This window comes from Leuciscus leuciscus, assembly GCF_965113295.1.
Source record: "Leuciscus leuciscus genome assembly, chromosome: 21".
Taxonomy (NCBI): Eukaryota; Metazoa; Chordata; class Actinopteri; order Cypriniformes; family Leuciscidae; genus Leuciscus; species Leuciscus leuciscus.
This window is the reverse complement of record NC_138745.1, coordinates 21,833,136-21,857,864: the sequence shown is the minus strand read 5'-3', so window position 1 is coordinate 21,857,864 and position 24,729 is coordinate 21,833,136. Positions and strand designations below refer to the sequence as shown.

At 39.1% G+C, this 24,729-nt stretch overlaps 1 protein-coding gene across 4 annotated transcripts; it reads left to right on the top strand.

The window, feature by feature from the left end:
- Window positions 1-836: 836 nt before the first annotated feature.
- neurl4 (neuralized E3 ubiquitin protein ligase 4) lies at window positions 837-24,415 on the top strand. 4 transcript variants are annotated; one of them, XM_082151701.1, is made up of 30 exons: window positions 837-1,045; window positions 7,338-7,854; window positions 8,528-8,593; window positions 8,700-9,130; window positions 9,752-9,863; window positions 9,947-10,035; window positions 10,114-10,186; window positions 10,274-10,547; window positions 10,658-10,839; window positions 10,968-11,053; window positions 11,804-11,966; window positions 12,063-12,273; window positions 12,389-12,465; window positions 12,891-12,941; window positions 14,913-14,991; window positions 15,101-15,270; window positions 15,577-15,705; window positions 15,851-15,996; window positions 16,628-16,846; window positions 17,195-17,293; window positions 17,382-17,534; window positions 17,634-17,798; window positions 18,052-18,210; window positions 18,401-18,580; window positions 19,419-19,512; window positions 19,600-19,707; window positions 19,842-19,986; window positions 20,086-20,198; window positions 20,313-20,472; window positions 22,389-24,415. In XM_082151701.1, the coding sequence occupies exons 1-30, from the start codon at window positions 881-883 to the stop codon at window positions 22,591-22,593; spliced, it is 4,821 nt and encodes a 1,606-aa protein (XP_082007827.1). In that variant the 5' UTR covers window positions 837-880; the 3' UTR covers window positions 22,594-24,415. The 4 variants fall into 4 exon arrangements, with proteins under 4 accessions (XP_082007827.1, XP_082007826.1, XP_082007828.1 ...); XM_082151700.1 differs by having other exon boundaries at window positions 20,310-20,472; XM_082151702.1 differs by lacking the exon at window positions 12,891-12,941.
- Window positions 24,416-24,729: the final 314 nt, after the last annotated feature.

Genomic DNA, 24,729 nt, shown 5'->3' with positions numbered 1-24,729 from the left:
ATAAATTAATATCTAGAATTGTATGTATAAATACACAGAATTAAATAATATTTTGACACTTTTTGTATAATTTGATAACATTACCGCTTAACACGTGTTAAAAATAGTCTGCTCACAATATATTTCCCTGAACTGTTTGTTGTGGAGGAAATTACACTGTTAAAATTGTTCATTTATTTATTATGTCTCTTTTTTCATCATAGTTAAACATGCAATAGGCTACTTCACCTGGTGGTCAAACCCCCATCTAATGTTTTGGCTACATGAGCTTCATAAATCAGTTTATCTGTAATCCACTGCCATCTAGAGGATTTTTTTTAACAAACGTAATATAGTGCCCATAAATTTGAATTGGGGTTATTTAGTAATATCAACAATCGATTCATTAGTTTTCTGGGAACTATACGGTTATCCGTTTTCTGTTCAAATTATTTCCTTAGGAAAACTCGGCTTTTAACAATTCCCAAGTAAAGCTTCCCATTGATAGAGTTGTTAACGTCAATATAATATAGTATTATGTTATCTTATATAATATAACGTCAATGAAGTTCTTCGAGTGAGCCTGTTGTTTAACTTACCACTAACGTAACTTCTTTTGTAATGTTGTGACCTGTGACGTTTGAGAATGTATTTGTGATATAACCTATTTATCCAGTTTTATCAGCCCTTGCTTGTTTTCTGTATTGTTATTTAAATTAAAAATAAGAATTCATTTTTGCTGGCCTATCTAAAAATCGTGTTATGTGTTTAAAACAATGTAGTATCAATGCCACTGATATGCCAAAAAATACACCTATAGCAAAGCGCGAACTGCCCACACGCGGCACTCTACTGTCGCAAAACGACGCTGGTTGTCGTGCACCGCGCCGCCCGTGCGAAGATGGCGGCTGAGCTGCATCCGCGCAGCGGAAAACTGATCGGTTTGTCGAACTCCAACAGAACCGCTCAACGAAATCAGCCGGTACAGGAATTCAATCACGGCCTGGTCCTCAGTCGGGAGCCGCTGAGGGACCGCGATGTCTTCACTGTCCGCATCGACAAGAAGGTAAACAAGCATGTCTCACCAGAGAGAGAGAGGGGGAGAGAGATCGAGAGAGAGAGAGAGATCGAGATCGAGAAAAGGGTGTGAGTGTGTGTCATGTCGTCTGCAGTGGTTCATTACTTAAGCATGAGGGTCTGTCAGATCTTATTCATAGGTCATGTGTGGTGTTTAGGTGTGTGGATGTCTCAGGACGTGCGTGTGCTGCGGGTTTGCAGTGAGCTGTCATGGTTTGTCAGTGCTGTTGATGTTTGGATGCTGTCCTGCCTGGCTATTCCGGGACTGTCATCGGGTTAACGAGATGAATCTGTTAATGATCACAACGGTCTGGATATATACCGCATATTTTTGGGGGAAATACTACTATATTTGTTCCATCGGAAGCCCATGTGAACATATACACACCGTTTGATGTGCCGTTAGCTAACGTTACTGGTTTTGGCTCATTCCAGGGAATCGATTCCTTTGAATTCGCTCGCTGATTTGTTCAGTGACCCTTTCAGCAGGTTACATCTTTTACAGTGTTATGAGTGAGTCACTGATCGCTCAGGTGATTCGTTACAAAATTGAGATGACCAAAACAAGCAGAGCATGGTGACAGAGAACAAGTAGGATCGTTGTTCCAGGCCCTGTGAAGAGAGAAGGGCCCACTCATTGGTACTAGGGGAGAAGGGGGCCACACAGAATATTTCTCTCAGGCGCCATGAATTTTAGACTAGTATTATTTTAATTTATTTTTTCGTTTACAAAGTATGCAAAGATAAAACACATCATCCCTACAAATTATAATCATTTCCCCCTCCATTTTATGAGACAAATTCAGTGACAACAGTAATACCCTATACATAAAACTCCTTTATATATAATAATTATGCAATAATAATGCCTTTTTTTTGGTATTCCAGTTTTGTTGTGACATGCAGCTTCTGTTTAAAAAAAATAAATAATTATTCACATTTGAGGTGTTCTTAATTAATGTTACAAAATGTGAAAGTTGCTGCCTGTATGCAGATGCTCATTGTCATAATATATTTCTTGTTAGCTTCACATCCACCTTGCAGCTAGCACATTGTTTAAATCAGATTGTATTATCATCATACAAGTTTCATAATGATAAAAAGTTTATTTGATTTTCCCTGTTTGCAAATTCTCAGTCAGTATTGTTTCACAAGGCTGATAGACAGCGGATTCATGTAAAAATGTTTAACTTTTTTTTAAATTTAGGATATCTTTCTTTTATCCCTCTTAATACATTTCAATAGATGGCTGAACAGCATTTAGTTCATGTTGTTTGTAGTGTTATCAATGGACTTTTCATTAAGCTGTTTCTCACCTAAAATTAGCTTATGGTTTTGACCACCAGAGAAGATGGTGTTAAATATTAAAATCGTGTTTTTACACATTGGGTCAGTGTAAGATAATTTAATTGATCATGTAACAGTGAACAGATGGCAAGCATTCCAGAAAGTTTTCTGTGAAAATAAGTATAACCTAATACTCAACATATTCTCTAAGCATGTGTTTTTGTAATCATGATACACCAATAACTTCATTCAAAATCTAGGAAAAATGTAAGAAGTAAGAACGACCAAAACTACTCTGGGTGGCCTTTTAACCGTGTTAAGATAAATGTATACATAGATATTTCATCTTAATTGTAAAAAAGTAAGAAAAGCTGCAGTATATATAGCTCGAGCTGTGAGGTTTCTCTGTATAACAGCACAGATATGCATATGCACAGCTGGCTGATAAGAAGTCTGCAATCAGGGTCTCAATAAAAGGTGTTTATTGTGTTAGAACTGTTCTGAGAATGGCAAACTTTGTCACCTTGTTTGCGCGTGCTGTCAGGCAACAGCGCATCTTTAGAGAAGGTCATATGTTTGCAACGAGTGACGAAAGGCTGTTAAGGAAAGTTGCTGACCATCGCTTGTTTAGAATACTCCAAATTCATTAACATTAAAATCAGGATAACGTCGGCACAGAAGTTGCGATAGTTTTGTTACCTATTGCTGTTGAATACAATAGATTTTACGATGCATCGCAAGATACGCGACACACCTAATCGTGCGCGTGCACAGAAAGCCTCTCACACAGCATGCAATCCCGAATTCAGTTATTTTTAGCGGCATATTGCGCTTAAACGGTCAGATACACACAGAAACAGAATTATTTAAAAATATCTGTCTTGGCTAGTATTCATAGTCGGTTATCTCCTAAGTTAACGCAAACAGTCGGAAATCTGTTAATTTCATTTGTTTGTATTTGTTGTAGGCCTACTGTAAGCTAGAAATTAAGACTTCATAAAGGAATTGCACAGCAAAAAAATATTCGTATTGTGCTATGATTATTATTCCTGTTTCCTTTGTTTTCACTCTTTCTGTTTCATCACTTCTAGACAGAGGGGAAAATGACAATGAAGCAGATTACTGGTCACTTATGTAACCAGATTAGAGAAATACGTTTATCACATTCAATGCCACCTGTCCCTCTTCTCAGCCTGCCTTAACCCAGATACACACGGCCCTGCTCAACTGACAACCTACATACCATAAACATAAAGACATTTGGAATGCAGTGATGAAGCAAAATCTAGAGACAACATTTCACTGAACAGTGTGAGATGGAGATTTGTTTAATGGAATGTTGCTTTATTAACTGCATCTGTGGCATGTGGGTCTGGTCTGCTAGAAAAGGGTTTCATGCTTGAATGTTCATTGTTGCCGCACCTCCATTCTCAGTCTGTCAGTAACGCTCTGTTTAGTTCGAGAGTCTCTATCCACCTTATTTTTCAACGAGGAATTAAGGTGTTTTCTGTGAATGTGCAAGACTTTCGATTTACTAGCCGCTATAGGGAAATAACGAGAAAAATATATAAAAATGCGTAAACTGTAAAACAGTTTGCGCTACAAACCAGCATGTTTATAATTATAATTAGGACACTACATTGAAATAATATGGTAAGAAATACCAGGTTGCAAGATCAAGCAGCATAATGAGATGTTTTTACAGCTAAAAATTAATGGAAGCGAATGACACTGGAAGCCAGACACATTAGGATTAAAGCAACACTAAAGAACTTTTTTTTACCTTAAAATAATATTTCCAAAATCGTATCAGTGGTTCATCAAGTCGTAACAGGGTGAAAGGCACTTGCAAGTCTGCCAGATTGGGTAGCGTTTCTGTAGTTCGAATGAGACATAAGAAACTACAAATTTGACTTGCTTTACGGCAAGCGTTACAATTGTCATTATTTTGTTTTTCTTCGTTTCTGATTGGTCAGCTGGTCCAATGTGTTGTGATTGGTCAACTCAACTGCTTTGAGCATGTTTTGGAAATGTCACACCTCTTGCCATAACTGCGATTTTCAACCATAGACTGGACATAAAGAAAAATATGGATGTAGTGTCCGTGACGTCACCTGTAGGTTTCTGAAGAGCATTTTTGAAGCCCAAAGTGGGCGGAGCCGGCCGACGCCATCTTGGCAGCGCGTCACCGTGCGTCTTTTTATTGTTGTTGATAAACTGAAAATGGGCAAATAGGCGGAATTAGCTGAGGTGATGTGACAGCTAACAGAAAGCTGACAAACAGCTAGTAGTGACAGCAGCGGCAATCCACCTGTCACTCAAGTGGCCACGCCCTTATTTATGCAGAACTTTAACTGTGCGTTCACACCGCCGCCCGTGTGAGAGCGTCGCGTCTTGAAAAGCGAGAGCGGCGAGAAGAGTTGAAGTCAGGTCAATTTTATGGTAATGAGCTATGACGCGGTTCGGCGGCAACCAATCGGAATGTAGAAGTCCTCCGCTTGAGAGGATTCCAGAGAACGCAGACCACATTAGTTCCCAAGCATAATAGAGGAGAGGTTGATCATGTGAATTTGATAAGAAGGCGCGCAACACTATTTAGGCAACATTTTCATGCTAGAACGCTTATTTTTCAGCGGGAATGCAAATTAGATTAGCACTTAACCATGAACGGAAAAGATACACCACATAAATGGCTTTTAATTGGTTTATTTAGTTTGCAAACATGTCACTATAATTGTTAAGTTCTTTCCTTTCGATCAACTTCTTACTTTCACATTTAAAAGATTCCATGAGGTTAACTTATACCCTTCTTGGTCATTCTGCAAAAATAACAATCAACATGCTTGTTTGCTTTGCGGCCCCTTTAAATAAAGTTGAAAAAAAGACCAAGCATTCGATCTACGTCAGAGCGTCGGAATCCACAAATCTTTCTACGGCGTTGTTGGCAGGGTGGCGAGAGCGAACTTTGCCTCTCTCTCCGGCTGCGGTGTGAACGCACAGTTAATATCATTTAAACAGATGAGTTATAAAAAAATATATAAAAAAAACCTTCGCGGAAGAAAATTAATGACTAGAATCAAAGCATTTCAGTGAGTTCAGAAACAGTGCTTTGCTTACTGATATAGAGAATTAGGCCTACTCCCTTTAGAGTTGACTTTGTGCTTTGTGACTTTGCAGACCTTTTTCATGCTTAAACAGCAACATTACACACTAGAAATTTGAAAATGTGAAAAAACATAATAGGTCCTACAAGAATAACAGGTCAAACAAGAATGGCTTGTACAGTAATGCACTTACAATGGATGTCTGCAAGGTTTTAAGGCGCTGCGCTGAGCCTGAGAGAGCATTTATCATGTATAGGTATGAAACAGCTTCACAAACAGTCTTTTTAGCATCATAGTATCATTATTTCTGTGTTACAAATATTCATATTAACTTATCTCAGAAGACCTGGGATAAAAGTCAAAACTGGAATCGGAAGCGATCAAAACGAAGTATATCACCTTTTGAAAGTAGCATGGCGCTTAAAATAAGAATTGTATCGATTACATCATTATGCCATCATGTGAATCAAGTGAATGTTAAAAATGTAATTGTCATTGAATTATTAATTCAAGAGGTTTGTTAAAAAAAACGATGATCCATCCAGTAATGAAACAAGAAAAGTATTTTTGAGTAAGTCATTAAATCATTTATTCAAACCGATAAAAAAAAAAAATCATTCTGAGTCATTAAACATTTTAAATATACTGCAGCAATTAACATTTGTCAGAACACCTCTAGTAAATGACATGTTGTTTTGTTTAGGTGTCTGTTCAGGATCGTGGGAGAATAGTGAAAAGATTGATTCTCAATTTATCCAGAATCATGTAGCTCTAGCCAGCAGCCAGACGACTTTCCTGTGTTAACCATGTAATGCTCATAACCCCAGTAACTTTCATATAATATAATAGTAACCATCCACAAAGTACTTTTCCATTGAAGCTAACTCCACACACAGGATACACATTGGTGGACTCATAACAAAGTTTTTCTGTCTAAAACAGTAGTCCCACTCTCGCCACTAAAAGGATGATTTAGACAGCTTTTATAGCTCCGATAACACAATTTTCAAGAGAGGCATTAATATAATTTCTTGAACAGAAATATGAGTCACATAGACTTCAATAGTGGTTTACTGTAAACAAGATTCTTCTTTGTTTTTTTACATCATAGCCTATATAAACAATTGTCTTTGCTCAATATAGCTCTATTTAAGGGGAAATATAGCCTACTATATATAAATAAATACACTTCCATTCAAAAGTATTTGAAAATCATTCTTATATGCTGAATTAGGTGTTCAAATATATGTGAATCAATACAGACTGAGAAGAATTTGAGAGCAGAGAGAACATCAAATCTATGTTTCATTATTATGAAACTTGTAAGATGATATTACAGTCTAATTTAAGCTATCTGGTGGCTGCAAAGTGGATGTGAAGCTAACAAGCAGTATAATAATGGCAATGAGCATCCGCACACAGGCAGCAACTTTGACATTTTGTGCTACAACATTAATAACAGTTCAAATGTTAATTTCAAAGCCAGTGTTTTATAAAAACATAAGCTGCTCAGGTCACAACAAAACTAGGATACCTTGTTGATGAATGAACTGAAAAAGGCATTGTTATTACATAGTTATATATAAATACTATTTATTATTTATCTACGCTATTACTGTTGTCACTGATTTAGTCAATTACCAAAGATGGAAAGACATGGGCACATAGGATCACAAGACATAGTATCATAATATGTTGCATGCTAGGCTTGAACTTGTGCCACTCAAATGAGAACCAGGGCTCAACATAACATGTTCACATGCACTAACCACTGCTCCATGGTTCTGAGATCATTTATAAAGTGAGAAAACAATGAAGATGCTTGATTAGTTGGGAAAAACTAACTGTAATTTGACTAGCATTTAACTAACTCGCATTTCTTTGGTCCAGGTTAACTCTTGGAGCGGTTCTATAGAGATCGGCGTTACTGCGCTGGACCCAGCCGGTCTGGAATTTCCCAGCAGTGCCACAGGGCTGAAGGGGGGCTCGTGGATCGTGTCCGGGTGTTCTGTGCTGAAGGACGGCCGCTCAGTCCTGGAGGAGTACGGGCGCGACCTGGACCAGCTTGGGGAAGGGGACCGTGTGGGGATCCAGCGGAATGGGAAAGGAGAGCTGCACCTGTGGGTGAACGGGCAGGACTGCGGCACAGCAGCCAGTGGACTTCCTTCTCGTTTGTGGGCCGTGGTGGACCTCTATGGGAAGTGTACCCAAGTGACTGTGGTAAGCTGCGAACCACCACCTGAAATGGAAGCGGAAGAGAATGAAGAGGCGGAGGATGAGATGGTGTCGATGCAAGCGGTGTCCATGATGGTAGATGCTTGCCATAGCCATGATGACAGGGCTGGAGCTATCATGCTGTCTGCAGCTGCTGCTACAACAGCCGCGATGAATGGATCCGCGGAGGAAGGTAAAGCTAGACCACATATTATCGAGTGATGGAGGGGTCTTCTTTTGCACCGGAGGAACCTTTTCATAGTTCCTAGAACTACTGGTGGAAGTACCTGTTATTATTCGATAGAAATAAAAAAAATTTAAGTCATGTGGTGCTTTGAAACATGCAGAAATATGCATTGTGACACTCCAAATATTTGATATGGTATTTAGTAATAAATTCATTATATTTGAAATATACATACTACTCCAGTATACTCAGCCGTTACTCCAGTCTTCAGTGTCACATGATCCTTCAAAAATCATTCTAATATGCTGATTTAGTTCTTATCAATGTTGAAAACATGCTTCCATAAATAATACACTAATAATCGTAACTTTTTACCCGTAGTGTATATTTAAAAACCTTTTGAAAATTTATTATTCCGATGTGTACACTAGCATGTATTCAAGTTGTAAGGAAAATGTGTTATTACATTTTACATGATGGTTACACCTAATATACCACATGACATTTTTAGGGTCATTCTATTAAAGCTTTTCTTAAAACCAACATAAATAAAAAAGAGTTCATTTCTAAGAATCTGGCACATGAATTTTTTCTTTTTGAGATTTTTCCATTCCTTTATCATGGACACTCTAATATGTCATCGGCCCAATTGTAATGAACTGTTTTCTTTGCTCATCAGTGCCTGAGGTGTCCAGGACGCACAGTCGGCCGGACAAATTTCCAAACAACTTTGAGCCTGATAGTGGTACGTCACTTCTAAAACCAGCCTAAGTTAGTAATCGTTGTTAATCTGTGATGTCATTGTGATTCACTCTATCTTTTGCTCTTTTTTTTCCCTGTTGTCCACACAGTTTTGACTGAGCATCAGTTATTTGATGTGTTCAACAATGCCATTGTCTCTCTGTATCGTTCGGAGGATGAGGGTGGAGAGGACTTGGGGGTGGGAGGTGGAGGAGGTTGCTCTGACTCCTCGAGGGGCGGCACAGGAAGTAACGGTGGTGGCAGAGGAACAGGAAGTGATAGTGGCATTGGTGGCGGAGGGACAGGCGGAGGCAGTAGCAGCAATAGCAGCCCAGCGGGGAGCTCTGGTGGGGCAGCGGGACTGGGGGTGGCCGCTGGCGGCATGACGACCAATGACGCACTGCTGTTCCATGAGAAGTGTGGCACGCTGATCAAACTAAGCAACAATAATAAGACAGCAGAAAGAAGGAGGCCGCTGGATGAGTTCAATAACGGAGTCGTCATGACCAATCGGCCACTCAGACACAATGAAATGTTTGAGGTATGAGCCTTTGCATTCTAAATGTGATGAGAGCCTTTATTATACAGGTGTTAGTTCTGATATTTTTAGGAGTATTTTCTGTGGAAAAAAACTGTATGTATATAATTATACGCAGAAGTATTAAAAGTACTGGGAAAGTGTTAAATTATTACTTGATGTAATATCTAAGTATCTAGCCTTAACCCTTTCGCACGTACGATCACACCGGTGTGATCAGTCTTGGCTGGTCCCTGGAGCGTACGATCACACCGATGTGAATAGAATGGTCAGTGCATCACGTGATCAACTGCTAAATTCAAACGTGCTTTCGTGCATTGGCTGGCGCTGAGCTTTAAAGTTTTTTTTTTACTTTAAAATGTATTATTGAAATAGCTTTTAAGATTGAAATCAAGGGATGGAAAAGACTTTCTCATTAAAGTTGCTTTATTGATTTATGTTTTAATTTAATTTATTAATTTATTACAAAAATTATTATTTAGTACAAAAGTTAGAATAGTCTTTAATCACTATTTTCTTCAATTTTCTGCAAAGAACAAGAATTTCTATAAATATGTATGTTATTTATTTATTTACAAGTCAATGATCCTTCAAAAATTATATTCCTTCACTTGTTTATTTCAGATTCGCATCGACAAACTGGTGGATAAATGGTCTGGTTCCATTGAGATTGGAGTGACAACTCACAACCCAAATAATCTCGACTACCCTGCAACAATGACCAATTTACGCTCAGGTACACTCTTTATTATCAAGCATGTCTACATAGAAGGTAATAATTAAATCACATTTTTTCAACACATTCTTGTTGTCTTTAAGGCACAATCATGATGAGTGGTTGTGGGATTTTAACCAATGGGAAGGGGACTCGTCGAGAATACTGTGAATTCAGCCTGGATGAACTCCAGGTAAGTTGGCTGCTGGATCTGTGAGTTTTATGTTCATCTCATGCAATCTAATACTCAAGATGTCGTTGTCTTTTATAGGAGGGAGATCACATAGGGCTGATGAGGAAAGCCAGTGGAGCTCTGCACTTCTATATTAATGGCATTGATCAAGGTGAGAGTAGCACTTCAGATCTCAGCAATAAGAGATTCACATTTAGTTCAGAATTTTCTAAAATACTTTTGCAAAATGATGTTATAGGCGTTGCAGCCAATCAGACCCCTGGCGTAGTGTATGGAGTGGTGGATCTCTATGGCATGGCAGTTAAGGTCACCATTGTCCACAACCATAACCATAGTGATCGTTTACGCCGCAACAATGCCATCATGAGGGCGCTGTCACCTGACGTGGGCCGCCCTCGGCCTGCTCTCTCATTGACTCCTGAGCCTGATGTCTCGGACCACTTGCTTTTTCATGCAAACTGTGGGCAGAAGGCTGCAATCATCAGTGATGGCCGCACTGCTTTACGGCCTCAGTGAGTTCATTTAATCCAAAAATATTTTAATGAACTGATCTCTACCTACTGAATTAATAGGGGCACTGCATTGTGGGGGCAGTTTAATGAAATGTTGATCTCTGGTGCAGTGCGACGGACGACTTCAACCACGGCGTTGTGCTTAGCAACCGTCCGTTGCACTCCAATGAGGTTTTCCAGGTGCGCATCGATAAAATGGTGGACAAATGGGCAGGCTCTATAGAAATTGGTGTGACGACTCATAACCCCACATATCTTCAGCTACCATCAACCATGACCAACCTTCGCTCAGGTAAGATACTGCCATAGTTACTACACTGAATAAAGTGCTCATGAGTCAAGGCCACCTTACCTGTAGCATGAAATTCATGAGTGTTGTCACTGGCAGATATCTAATCTAACTCAATGTTATGTCCACAGGAACCTGGATGATGACAGGAAATGGTGTCATGCACAATGGAACTACAATTCTTGATGAATACGGGCACAACTTAGACCGTTTAAAAGTGAGTTTGAAGCCCTACTCAATCTTTTTACTTCTGTTTTCAGTCTTTTTAAGAAAGTTCACTTAAAATGAACAATTATTCGTTCTTATGTTGTTCCGAATCGATATGCTGTTATATTTTCTGTGGAACACAAAAGGAGAATTTTGGGAAAACCTTTTTTTATTATTATAATTTTTTACACAACAAGCTTATAGTGACCATTTTTTTGTTTGTTTGTTTGTTTCAGCCCAAATAGAAACAATTGTGACTATGTCAGTCTCTATTTCAGTAAACATGTTAACATAGTGTGGAAGCACACCATAATCAAAAAAAGGATGCAAGAGTAGTAATATGTAAATTTAATTTTGTTTGGCGAAAATATTGAGAGGCAGTAGAGCTGTACGATTCTGGATAAATTGAGAATCATGATATTTTTTGTGTTTCAAACAGATAACGATTCTCCCAGACAACTAAACAAAATAGGTTCTGACTAAATGTCAATTGATGCAGTCTATTTAAAATGTTTAATGACTCTAAATGAATTATTAAAAAAAAAATCGGTTTGAATAAATAATTCAATAAGATTTCACTTGTTTCATTAATGAATGAATCAACGTTTTTTTAACGAATCTCTTGAATGAATGAATCAATGACAAATACGTTTTTTTAACAGTCACGTGCAACAATGTAATCGATAGAATCCTTATTTGAAGCGCCATGTTACTGCTCTAGAGGATTTTATATTGGCGTGCCTCATGTGAATGTTTACAGGCTGGAGATACAGTGGGAGTTGTCCGAAAGGAGGATGGGAGTTTGCATTTCTTTGTGAACGGAGTGCCTCAAGGTCCCGCGGCCTGGAATGTTCCGTCCAGCGTGTATGCAGTGGTGGACCTGTATGGACAGGCTGCTCAGGCCACTATCATGGATGATATGGGTGAGAGCAACAAGGATGGAGCCGAAATGAAAGGATGGTAGACACCTTGAAGTACAGGCCTTTAGTAAAAAATCTCTTTCTCTCTCTCTCTTTTAGCCGATCTCCCTCCCTTGCCTGATGACAGTTCTGAGGGCCCTACTGCCATGTCTCCTGGTAGCCCATGTTCAGTTTCGGGGGGTTCAGCTACCAATGACCTGCGCTTTCATCAGCTGCACGGCACAAACGCAGTCATCACTAACGGTGGCCGAACGGCACTTAGGCAGAACTGCCGTAGCGAGTTTAATGATGCCATCGTCATTTCAAACAGGTTACTTTTGTTTTAGCATGATCTCTTTTAAGTGCTCTTAGATCATGCTGGTTCATCCTAATGGATCAGACATCGATTAAATGAATATTTTATGTTTGTGTGTCTCACTGAACAGGTGCCTTCGGGATGGAGAGCTCTTTGAAATTGTGATTCAGAAAATGGTGGATCGCTGGTCCGGCTCAATTGAAGCAGGTGAGCTTTTATAAAACACCCTGATTCACTAAAGAAACAATAATTTACTAAAGACTTGAGTCTAGCGTGGAATTTTCTCACTCAAACCACTGCCTGCTGCTGCTTCTGATTGCTTTTAGAGGGAAAAGCTGCCTATAACTGCTGGTCTAGGATCAGTTTTCTCTGTAAAGAAAATAGCATATTGGCGAAACAGATTTGGCAAACAATCCATTGCGTGTCTGAGACTGTGGGCCTGTTTACACCTGGTCACTTCATACATTTTTAATGATCGGATAGCTATCTGATTTGTTAAAATGGTTTCATTTACACTTGGAGACATAGTGTCTTCGCAAAACGAATATAGATCTGATCTTCAATTCCCGCGCTATATGCAAATTTACATCAACGAAAGCAACAGATATGAGCTGCATTTCATTTATCATCAGCTAATTTCAAGATCAAAGACCACAATAGGAGAAGGAGCAGCATCAGCACTGGTAAGATCATTTAGTCTCACTACTTTTAATGAAGATGATTGTGTGTTGAGCATCTGTGACTTGCTTTTAGTTTCAATTGCGGCAGTTTGCGCGTCGGCTTGCTGAAGATATACTCATCCGGGGAGATGCGTGTTGCAATAGTGCTGTCATGTCTGGCTATAATAACATGTCATATAGCCTATAACATGCCCCCTACATTTTGGGAGGAGTAAACCAGATGCATTTACTCTTGTCCAGTTTTGTCTGGAATGCGTCTCAATCCACCTTCTGAAGTGGTTTGATCGATAGGATTTAAATCCGTCCCGAAAGCATTTCAGAGGCCATTTACACCTGGTCTTTTTACAAACGGATAGCTAGCCGATCAGAGAAAACTCATGAAGTGACCAGGTGTCAGACATTATGTTAATAAGAGATTCATTGTGCAGTCAGCTTCATTTATTATAACAGAACTTTGTGAGATCGCAATGAAGTAAAAGTGACAGTTTTTTAGTGATTACAAAAGGAGCGCTCTGCACGTCAATTCCCGCATGCAGTATGCTTGCTTTTTCTGTTCAAATTAACACTGGTTTATGAACGTAGATGCTTTAATAACAAATAATTTATCGGGAGCGTTTATGCTGTGATGTGTAGGTTGTGCGGCGCACGCAAATTGAAACTATTATGCAACAAAGAAATTAATGTTTAGAGTTGGTTCACCTACCGCCTGTGATTACCAACCAAACTAAATCACACATTCTTTCCATGATTGTTGGAAAGACAATTCTTCTCACTCTCTCTCAGAAAACATAAGCTTTTGTGTCAGGTTATGTTGTAATACTTAATATAACAGTAGAATTGCGTGTATTTATGACCCTCTGAAATGCCTGAGCTAAAGTCCGATGTGAGATCCACCAATCAGACAGGTTCCCGAATATAAATAATTTTTTTGATCGGATAAAATGAAAGGAGAATATCTCGTGTTTTTTTGTGGGTGCTTAAGCCCTTCCACTAAGGAAATACTACTGATTCATTAAGGAACTTCTAAAGAGTTACTAAAGAAATACTACTGAATTACTAAAGAAATACCTCTGATTCGCATAAGAAATACCATTAATTGACTAAAGGAAAATCACTCATTAACTAAAGAAACACCACTGATTCAATTAAGCCAGCAGCCATATCACCCTTTAGCCCAAGACTGGTCGCCCACTGAAGCTGAGCAGGGTTGAGCCTGGTCAGGATCTAGATGGGAGACCTACTGGGAAAACTAGGTTTCTGCTGGAAGAGGTGTTAGTGAGGCCAGCAGGGGGTGCTCACCCTGTGGTCTGTATGGGTTCGACTCCTAACGCCCCAGTATAGTGATGGCGACACTATACTGTCAAAAAGCTCTGTCCTTCAGATGAGACATTAAACCGAGGTCCTGACCATCTGTGATCATAAAAAATTCCAGGATGTCCTTCGAAAAAGAGTAGGGGTTTAACCCCGGCATCCTAGCCAAATTTTCCCGTTGGCCTCTGTCCATCATCATGGCCTCCTAATCATCCCCATATATACTGATTGGCTTCATCACTCTGTCTCCTCTCCACCAATAAGCTGGTGTGTGGTGGCGATATGACTGTCGTTGCATTATCCAGGTGGATTGTGCACATTGGTGGTGGTTGAGGAGATTCCCTCTTCCATGTTAAGTGCTTTGAGTGCTGAGAAAAGCGCTTTATAAATCTAACGAATGATTATTATTAAAGAAATGCGACTCATTTACCAACAAATTCTACAAATCTTAGATTCATTGAAAGTTACTGGTTCATATGTTCAGGAATACGACTAGAACTAGTTTTGCGGGAAACACTTTCAGAGTCGTTTCGTTTGATGTTCTGTCTGTATCGGTAGAAAAATAATGGTTTCCAATTCTGAAACATTAATGGAACCAAAAAATGTAAAAATGTAGCCCGGATCTGAATAAGAACCTGTTGTTGATTTTTGTATTGTGCATAGGAGTTACAGCGATCAGACCAGAGGAACTGGAGTTCCCTAATACGATGACTGACATTGACTATGACACATGGATGTTGAGGTGAGCAGTAATTTAATGGATTTCCACATTATACAGATTACAGAGCATTAAAATCCTTTCTTTGTCAGACTGATACCTTATATATATCTTTGCTCTTTCTCTTCTGTAGTGGCACAGCGATCATGCAGGATGGGAATACTATGAGGAATAACTACGGCTGTGACTTGGACTCTCTGACCACAGGCTCCAGGATCGGAATGATGCGTACAGCTTCTGGAGACCTGCATTACTTCATCAATGGGCTCGACCAGGGTGTAGCATGTACCGGGCTGCCATCAGGTAATTTTCAAGGGAACTAGTTCACCTAACTTTATGTAAATGTAGCTATGTTTCCATCCACCGATTTTTATGCAAATTTTGGGTTACCGCATTAAAAAGCGCTGGATGAAAAATGCACACAAAAATGAAGGCGCTCAGTTGAGGCGAATATTTTTTATTTGATCCGATAAAAAGACCTGCTCATAAAAACTATGATAGAAACACATTTGCAGAATAAATCCTTCAATGCACAATTTGTTTCAGAACTTAGTAACATTTTCCCTTCTGTCCCCCTTCTTGTCTTTCTTTCCATCTGCCTTTTTTTAGAAGTCTTTGCTGTGATCGATCTTTATGGTCAGTGTGTGCAAGTGTCCATTACAAGTTCTTCCGGCCCGCTGGATAACAGTCTGTGCACCAGTAATATCACAGAGAAGAGCTTACCCATGCACTCCCCAGGTATTGTATTTGTTTGCTTGTGAGGCTGTAGTCATTTATTAAGATTGAAGAAACCATTTTAAAATGCGTTATAGATCAGGTCTTAACATTCATGCCAAGTGTCGGAAAGCAGTACGAGTTGTAAACAGTTTTTGTCACTCTCTAGTGGCAGGAGTTGCTCATCGCCTGCACACCAAACATGGTAAGAATGTGGTGTTATTAGGAGACGGTTGCCAAGCACTGAGGGTCGGGGGATATGCTCATGGAATCGTCTTTAGTGCAAAGGAGCTCAAAACGGATGAGTTGTTTGAGGTGAGATGTGGAACATGCTTGATTTACAGCTGAAAAACTTTTTAAAAAGTGGTAACCCATTAGTTTACATTAGTTGATCCATTAACTAACAATGAGCAATATTTATTAAGCTATGTTAACATTAGTTGCTAAAAATACAATTGTTAGTTCATGTCAGCTCAGGTCCATTAAAAAATATTAACAGATACAACTTTTTATAGTGTTTTAATAAATGTTTGAAATTAACATTTGCTAAGATTAAGAAACGCTTTTGAAGTAGTTGTGGTTTAAACTTTTAGTTACATATTTTAAGGTGCTTTTAATTAATTAATTAATTTTTTACAGTGTTATACATAATAAATACATTTAAGTACTGAATAATATTAATTAACTTGTTAATAAATAAACTGTACTTACTATATAGTTAGGATTAGCATTTGGTTTTGGGTTAGTTGCATGTAATTATGCATAATTTATTACTATAATAACTACATGTAACGTATATCAAGGACACTGTAAAATAAAGTGTTAATGTATTTTTCATTGTTAGTTTGTATTAACTAATGTGGTAGCTTATGTTAACAAATAGAACCTGATTGTAAAGTGTTACCAACAATGGTCTTATTCATATATGGTCCTGATGTTGTTCTAGGTGAAAATCAACAAGGTAGATGACAGATGGTCCGGTTCCCTTCATGTGGGTTTGACCACCCTGCAGCCCCCTGACCTACCGTCCTGCCCTCTCAGCGGTCTCTCGCCTACGCTTACCCAGCTCAGGTCAAAGGTCACCTGGGTCCTCGCCGGCTCTGAGGTCAGACGCAACGGAGTGCTGCAGAGACAGAACTACGGCTGCTCTCTAGATCGGCTCACGGTAAGATATTTAAGGCCCGTTCACGCCAATAATTATTCTAAGTCTATGAGAATAGGGGAGTCCACTTCCCAGCTATAAAGATAATAACAGAAAATTGAAGGCAGCAGACCACATAAGAGTAAACAGAACGTGTGGACACTAATGTAGTTATCATTATAGTTATAATGTGCAGAATTAAAATGTTCATCAGATATAAAAGTACTAAACTGTTATTCATAGCTGAAACTATAGTCATTTGCACAAAAGATTTAATAAACCAACACACAAGGGGTGGATGAGTCAGTGAATTTGTGAATGATGGGTATCTGCTTCCTCTTACACATCCCGTCTTTGTTTATCGTAATCTAGGTGGGAAATCGTGTCGGTGTGAAGAGATGCAGCGACGATACCATGCACATTCTCATTGATGGAGAAGATATGGGACCAGCAGCCACTGCAGTGGCGAAGGTACCAGTATCTTTCTATATCTGTTAGTGGAGAACATGATTTTTCAGTTGTACGTTCTGCTCACCCACGTTTATACCGCATGTTTCAGAACGTATATGCTGTTTTGGACCTGTATGGAAAGGTGACGGCCGTGTCCATTGTCAGCTCCACGCTAGTTGAGGATTCGGAAAGCGTGAAAGCTCCCTCGCTCTCGTCCGACAGCTGCAGTGAGGGAGAGGAGGACAGCACTCCTGTCAGAGAGGTGTGCCATCTCAAACCATCATATTTTGAAGCTTAATCGGTTGTATTTTGATCTCACTTTGAATTTTTTTTTTTTTTTTTTTTTTCTTGGCCAACTCAGTGTGAGAATGAGCCTCCACTGGCGCCCACGATCATGACGTTTTTAGAGAACCATGGAAAAAACATCCAGCTGTCCAATCAGAACCTGACTGCTGCTCGGGTGTCCAGCTACAACCAGGGACTTTTGGTCACAGCGCAAGCTTTGCCCCGCCAGCAGCTCTTCCAGGTGTGTGTTTGTGTGTGAGTGTGTTTGGAAGTGAGAGACTGTGTCAGTAGCTATGTTTCCATCCAAAGTTGCAAATTTGAACTTGTGCGCAAAATTGGAAAATCTCATAAAACATGAGAATAAAGCATTGTTTCCATTCCATGTGTTTAAGAGAACAAAATTGCCTCTTCCCAGGAAATTTGTGAAAAATATCTGTTATAAAAATGGAAGTTTCTGCAATCGGGAAAGTCATGTTTCTCCATCGCTTCCTCAGTTTCAGATAGACCGTTTGAATCCATCATGGACGTCCTCCCTGTCACTGGGTGTGATTGGTCATTCTCCAGACCGTCTCAACTTTCCTTCCACAGCTTGCTGCCTTAAACGCTCAGTCTGGCTGCTGCAACGAGACTCTGTTTTCCACAACTCGCTGAAGGTGATGTCACATCCCTTGGATCCCTAACATCCTTATTTTGATTCTTTGCTTTTTTTTTCTTGTTTTACTTAATTCCTCTCATATTTATGTTTTTCATTTTATTTTCAGATTTTTGTGTGCTTAATGTCCTTCTAATTTCTTTACTGTATTAGTATCATTCCTAACCTCATTCTCTCTCTTCTTTCCTCAGATTTGTGAGAACTATGGTCCTAATCTGGACACCTGTCCTGAAGGGACAATTTTAGGGCTGTTGGTGGACAGCAGTGGTTGTCTCCATCTGTTTGTTAATGGCATGGATCAGGGCGTAGCAGCCCAGGACATCCCGAGCCCCTGTTACCCACTCATTGACCTTTACGGCCAGTGTGAACAGGTCAGAACCTATAACTGTATTATCCTTTTACTAATTAGGCCTCAACAAAAAGGTTTTATTTCCCCTGCCAAAATAACAGGCATAAAATATTTGTATTTGTTTGATTGACAACATTTTCACAGGCCCCTTTTTTTTACGTCTTTTTGTAAATAATATATACTTTTTAAGAAACATTGAGTTATTATTATTATTATAACTCTTTATATGACATTTCATGTTTTACTTTCCCTGCCAACATTTTTAAAGGTCCATAACAAAAAAGTTACTAATTGCAAAAATGTAATTGTAAGTAAGTGTCAAGAAAGTATGTATATTTTTTTAATTAATTTTTTGTTATTATTATTGATTATTTATATAATATTTAGTGTTGTCTAATCGATTAATCGCAGGTAATTGCTGCTAACATAAAAAATATATATAATAAAAAGTAAATAAAGTATATATACATTTACATGCATACACACACACACACACACACACACACATATTTACAAACGTTAACGTTAGATGCGATTTGACTGCACTAATAATATTCAATATTTGTATCTGCCCTACAAACATTTTCACAGTAATTTCATAAAAACTTTTTATAATATTTCTATTTATGTTTTTCTTGTCAGAAAATACTAGTTTTATTAAACATTGTTATTATTAATAACAGTTTGTTATTAATAATATATTTACTATTTGCAATAATATCTGGTTATATAAGATATTATGTTAATATGTTGTTCTAAATATATTTATTATATATATATTTTTTCATAATAGCCTCCTTATGAAAGCTTTGTTTAGATTCACAGGAAGTGACTGTCTCCTGTTGTTGTTGTATTCTTAGGTGACCATAGTGACAAATCACGTGCCGGTGGATGGCGTGGAACGAGGAGACATGCGTTGTCAGGCCGACATGGAGAAGGCTGATATGGTGGATGGTGCGTGAAATTTTTACCTCATGTCTTGCAGTGACTTTAGTTGTCATTCTGCTTTACCCATACATGTGTGCTGTCTGTTTGTGGCAGGTATAAAGGAGAGTGTCTGTTGGACGCCTCCTCCTGAGGTCAACCCCAACAAGACGTGCGAGTATCAGGCGCTATGCTCTAGATTTAAAGACCTGCTCACGCTGCCCGGTACGACTGCATTACACCAATAAACCTTTATGGGCGCAGAATTAATGTGGATCTGCTTATTTTCTGATTGTTTCCGACGGTATATTTACTAAAAGTCTTACTGTCTCCATATCCCACCTCATCCTCTTTTTCAGATGGTTACTTTAATGAGGATGCTAAGTACAACCTGTGCTACTGTGAGTCCTGTCACAAATTAAGGGGCGATGAGGCCTATTACAAGCGAGGGGAGCCTCCCAGAGACTACGCTCTACCATTCGGCTGGTGCCGCTTTGCACTCCAGTCAGTTATTTTTTATTTAATTCAGGAATAAAGCTCTGATAATGTGCAAATTATTTAGTGTCAATTGCTTACGTAATAGCTCTCATCTGTATTTAACAGGATCAAGACCCACTGTGAAGTCTCCAATGCCTTCAAGAAGTGGCATATTGCGTACCACGGCACTAGTGTCGGCTCCCTTAGACGCATCCTGGACCACAACCAACTCTTGTCAGGTTAGTAACAGCCAAGTTTTTTGTTGATCTGATAATGAAATGCATGAAAGTGTGAATTAGAAGGAGATCAGAATATTTTTGCACGGCTGAGCTTCTCTGTTTTCCCTTGAGCAGAATCGTCCTCCATTTTCTCTTCCTCCCCGGTGAAGACAGAGGGTCACGGCAGCTACGGGGAGCCCGAAGAGAACAGCGCGCCAGAGCGAGAGATTCCCCGTGTGCAGCTTTCTCCAACAATACGCTACTCTGGCCTGGAGGCCTTTGCCCCAAAAGTGCAGTAAGTCAACAGCAAGTCTAGAGAGAACATAACATGATTGTCTAGAAATTTAATTTTAAAGTGCGCATATTATGCATTTTCGGATGATAAATGGAAGAAAGAACCGATTCTGAACTGCCTGAAACGGGTCATCAGTAATTCCAGTCTTACTTCCTGCACGAACTTACCTAGGATTGTAACAAATTTGCATAATGCCAGCCTATGGTCTTCATTGGCTGCCCATGAACAACATCTACTTTGACCCGCCCTCAAACACTGTGGTTGTAGCTGAGGCCTGGGAAAGTGTTTTTTTGTGCTGTGAAAGCAAATCTGCTCTTCTAAAGGATGAGGACTCAGGATCGATATCCACTTTAGATATTCTACTAACTATAAGTAACTTTTCAACTACATGTCAACTAACTCTCATTAGAGCAGGGTTTCTCAAACTCGGTCCTGGAGGGCCACTGTCCTCCACAGTTTAGCTCCAACCCTGATCAAACACACCTAGCTGTGAGTTTCTAGTGATCCTGAAGACATTGATTAGCTTGCTCAGGTGTGTTTGATCAGGGTTGGAGCTAAACTGTGGAGGACAGTGGCCCTCCAGGACCGAGTTTGAGAAACCCTGCATTAGAGTATTAGTAGACTGTCAGTAGACTGTTAGGTTATGGTTAGGTGTTAGGTTTAGGGTCAGTAGAATAAGTTGACTTGTAGTTGCCAAGTTACTTATAGTCAGTAGTATGTCTGTTGGGGGACCAACAAAATAAAGTGTTAGCACATATTAAGCAATACTCCAATGAGAGTTAGTTGACATGTAGCTGCAAAGTTACTTATAGTTAGGAAAATGTCTAAAGTGGACTATCGAAATAAAGTGTTACCGCTTCTTTATATTTCTTTATGCTTCTTTATACCTTATTGGAATCAAAATTAGGAATCGATAAGCAGAATTGGAATCGTTAAAATTCAAACAATACCTAACCCTAGCTGTGGTATGCTGAGGAAATCTCTCTCTCTCTCTCTCTCTTCTCTCTCTCTCTCTCTCTCTCTCTCTCTCTCTCTCTCTCTCTCTCTCTCTCTCTCTCTCTCTCTCTCTCTCTCTCTCTCTCTCTCTCTCTCTCTCTCTCTCTCTCTCTCTCTCTCTCTCTCTCTCTCTTTCTCTCTCTTCTCTCTCTTTCTCTCTCTTTCTCTCTCTCTCTCTCTCTCTCTCTGTCTCTCTCCTCTCTCTTTCTCTCTCTTTCTCTCTTTCTCTTCTCTTTCTCTCTCTTCTCTCTCTTTCTCTCTCTCTCTCTCTCTCTCTCTCTCACTCTGAAGAGCCTTTTTATTTAAAATTTCTGTTTGCTTAGAGGCATTTGTAAACTGCAGTACTAAAGTTCAGCATTAATAAAATAACTTTCAGCATCTTTCAAATCATGTCTTTCTGCACCAAACTGTAGAGAGTAGTATCGATAACTGTATCGATAAGTACCGGTATTGATTAGCGGTATCTGTATCGATAAAATTTAAACGGTACCCATCCCTACTGTTCATATCACTGTGTATACAAGTGCTTAGAAAGCTTTCAGAGCTGAAATTCACATTATGGTAATGGCTGTTTTGTTTCCAACGTGCTGTAAGCAGTAGACCAATCACAACAGACTGGGCCATCTGACCAATCAGAGCAGAGTAGGTTCTCAGAAAGCAGGGGTTTAGAGAGACTGAATCCTTTATCGAATTGTTTCAGACACTGTGAGAAAAGAGGTGATGCTGTATATTATAAGAAAAATACATTCTCCTACAATAGGTTTACATGCATGTAAGGTAAAAAGAAAATTTGTGTTTTTTGACTTTGCATGCATGTTAACCTATTGTAGGAGACCTTCAAAATTCAATTAGGAACCTTTAAAATAGCATAATAGTGGAACTTTAATACAAAATGATGACGGTTACACTTTTCTGTGCAGATTCCGAGACCCACGTTCCCTCCGCTGTCACCAGGCCCAGGTTGGCTTCCAGGTGTGTGTGCGGCCAGGCTCGTACAAAGTGGGGCCGACATCGCTGGGGATCAGCGAGTCCCTTGACCCTCGTTTCAGCAATGCAGAAATCGAGTGGATCACCAAGGAGAAAGGAGGCACGCTCCTGTACGGCCTGCTCATACGGGTGGAGTAAAAAGAGACTCGCGCGAGGATATCAGCATCATCTTCCTCACTATCAACCAAATTTCAGTGCTGAGGCGTTGAGGATTTTAGCATTGTTTTGCTGCACCGGCTCATTGATCTCTGCATGTTTCAGACATACTTTTGTGTTCGTTGCATTTAGAAGGATGGTGATGATAATCCCCAGAGACAGAGACACTGCCTGCACTTTATGTTTCGGACACTGGTGGGCGATTTTTAGTCTTTCTCATAAAATTCCCTCGCTCAGCAGGCTCCCCATTATTTTTCTGTCTCTTCACACATCTAAATCTATGTATCACCCCCTGTTTTTTGTTTTTTTTTTGCTTTGGGAGCCTGTTTTTCTCTCAGAAATAAAACTGGACTGAAGCAACACAAAACCACCTATTCATAGCACAGCCCTTGATTTATACTAGTGTTTTTCTTAAGACTTGCAACGGACAAATCAACCTGGAAATAACCAAGACCTGTGTCACTGACAACGTCAAGAAATGTCAGCAAAATCTCCTGATCAGGAAGAGACTCAGTGTTACTGTTGTTTATTTCATCGCTTTGTTTACTCGCTTTACAAAATCTGCTAAAAAAATTTGGTTTTATAGCTGTGTATTTATTCACAAATGACAGTAGATACAGTGTTTAGTGTATTAAAATGTCTACATAAAGACAAGAAGCTAAGAAATGTCTCGGATGGCTAGAATTTTTTTTCTTTTTCTGTCAATACACAGATATAACTGTAACCATCAATGGAGTGAGACTCTCTATCTGACCCATCATACCCCTAATATCAATTTTTGTTTTAAATTGTGGCAAAAGTACACAATTTAACTGAATGGATGCATATAAACAAACCCCCAAAGCACTCGAAAAAGAGCTGGAGAAGAGATTTATCAAGCTATATCTGTATTAGTGTGTCTGTTCTGGCCAAATGCTTGTGCCAGTTGTCTTTGCATCATTCGCTGCCCATTATTTAAGGTCAATCACCTGTGGGAGTTCTTGTCTTATGTTTAACATGCTTCACTGCTTTAGACGTTGTTTACGTGTTGTGTTCAGATTTGTCTTCTGTTCTGAAGTCACGTGTGCTGATAAGCCCATTCGTTTACTCACAAACTTTATTGTAAGATGGTGGTTAATGGTGGCAGGTACAAGAAAATGGAAAGGACTGTTTAAATGTTTTACATTCAACATCCTGTTCAACAGCAAGGACTGTTTATATCAGGTTGATGTGCCTGAACTCATGAGGAATCGTGAGAATTGAAGCCGTCTAACTCGGATACCTGATCCCAGGATTGGTGTTTACACTGGGAATGTGATTTGTTTTTAATAGATTGTTTACTCCATGCTAGACTTATTGCCATTTTTTTTGTATTCTCTTATGACTAAGATTGCACATTTGTAAGCCCTTGCTGGAAAAAATGACAACAACAACTAAAAATCAACTCTCTTCTGATTGTATCTAGACTTACAGGACCCTCTGTGAAGGCATATCTATCCATTTGTTTGAGTTGTTTTTTATTTTTATTTTGTTGCCAATATGACATACTTGAGTGTACATTTCGCATTAGTTATCCCGCTTTATTGCCAATGGCGATGTCTGAATGAATGCTTGCTATGTAAATTGGAAAATGTGAAAACACGGGGTTCATGTCGGCCCATTGCTGCTTTTTCAGTTGTTTGTATTATTTGTTCATGTTTGTATAATTTTTTTTATGTCTTTTCGTTGTGTTGTACAGCCTGTTACATAACACTAACATTACCTTCCTGGTTTGTAAGAAAATAAAAATCCAAAAAAGAGACAGTTATGCACAACATAAGAAAAATGTGTCTGTGTGTTCAATTGGTTATGGGTGACTCATGAAATTTAATATTTAAAAATAATCTCTCCGAAGTTGTCATTACTGTAAGGCAAAAATAACCAATGGCATATACAGTGTATATGTGTGTGTGTGTATGTGTGTGTATAATATATATATATATATATATATATATATATATATATATATATATATATATATATATATATATATATATGTGTGTGTGTGTGTGTGTGTGTGTGTGTTGGGACATCACAACCCTACCTAATTAATATTTTAAAATTTTTATACCCACTGCTATTTGAAAGTTTGTGGTAGAT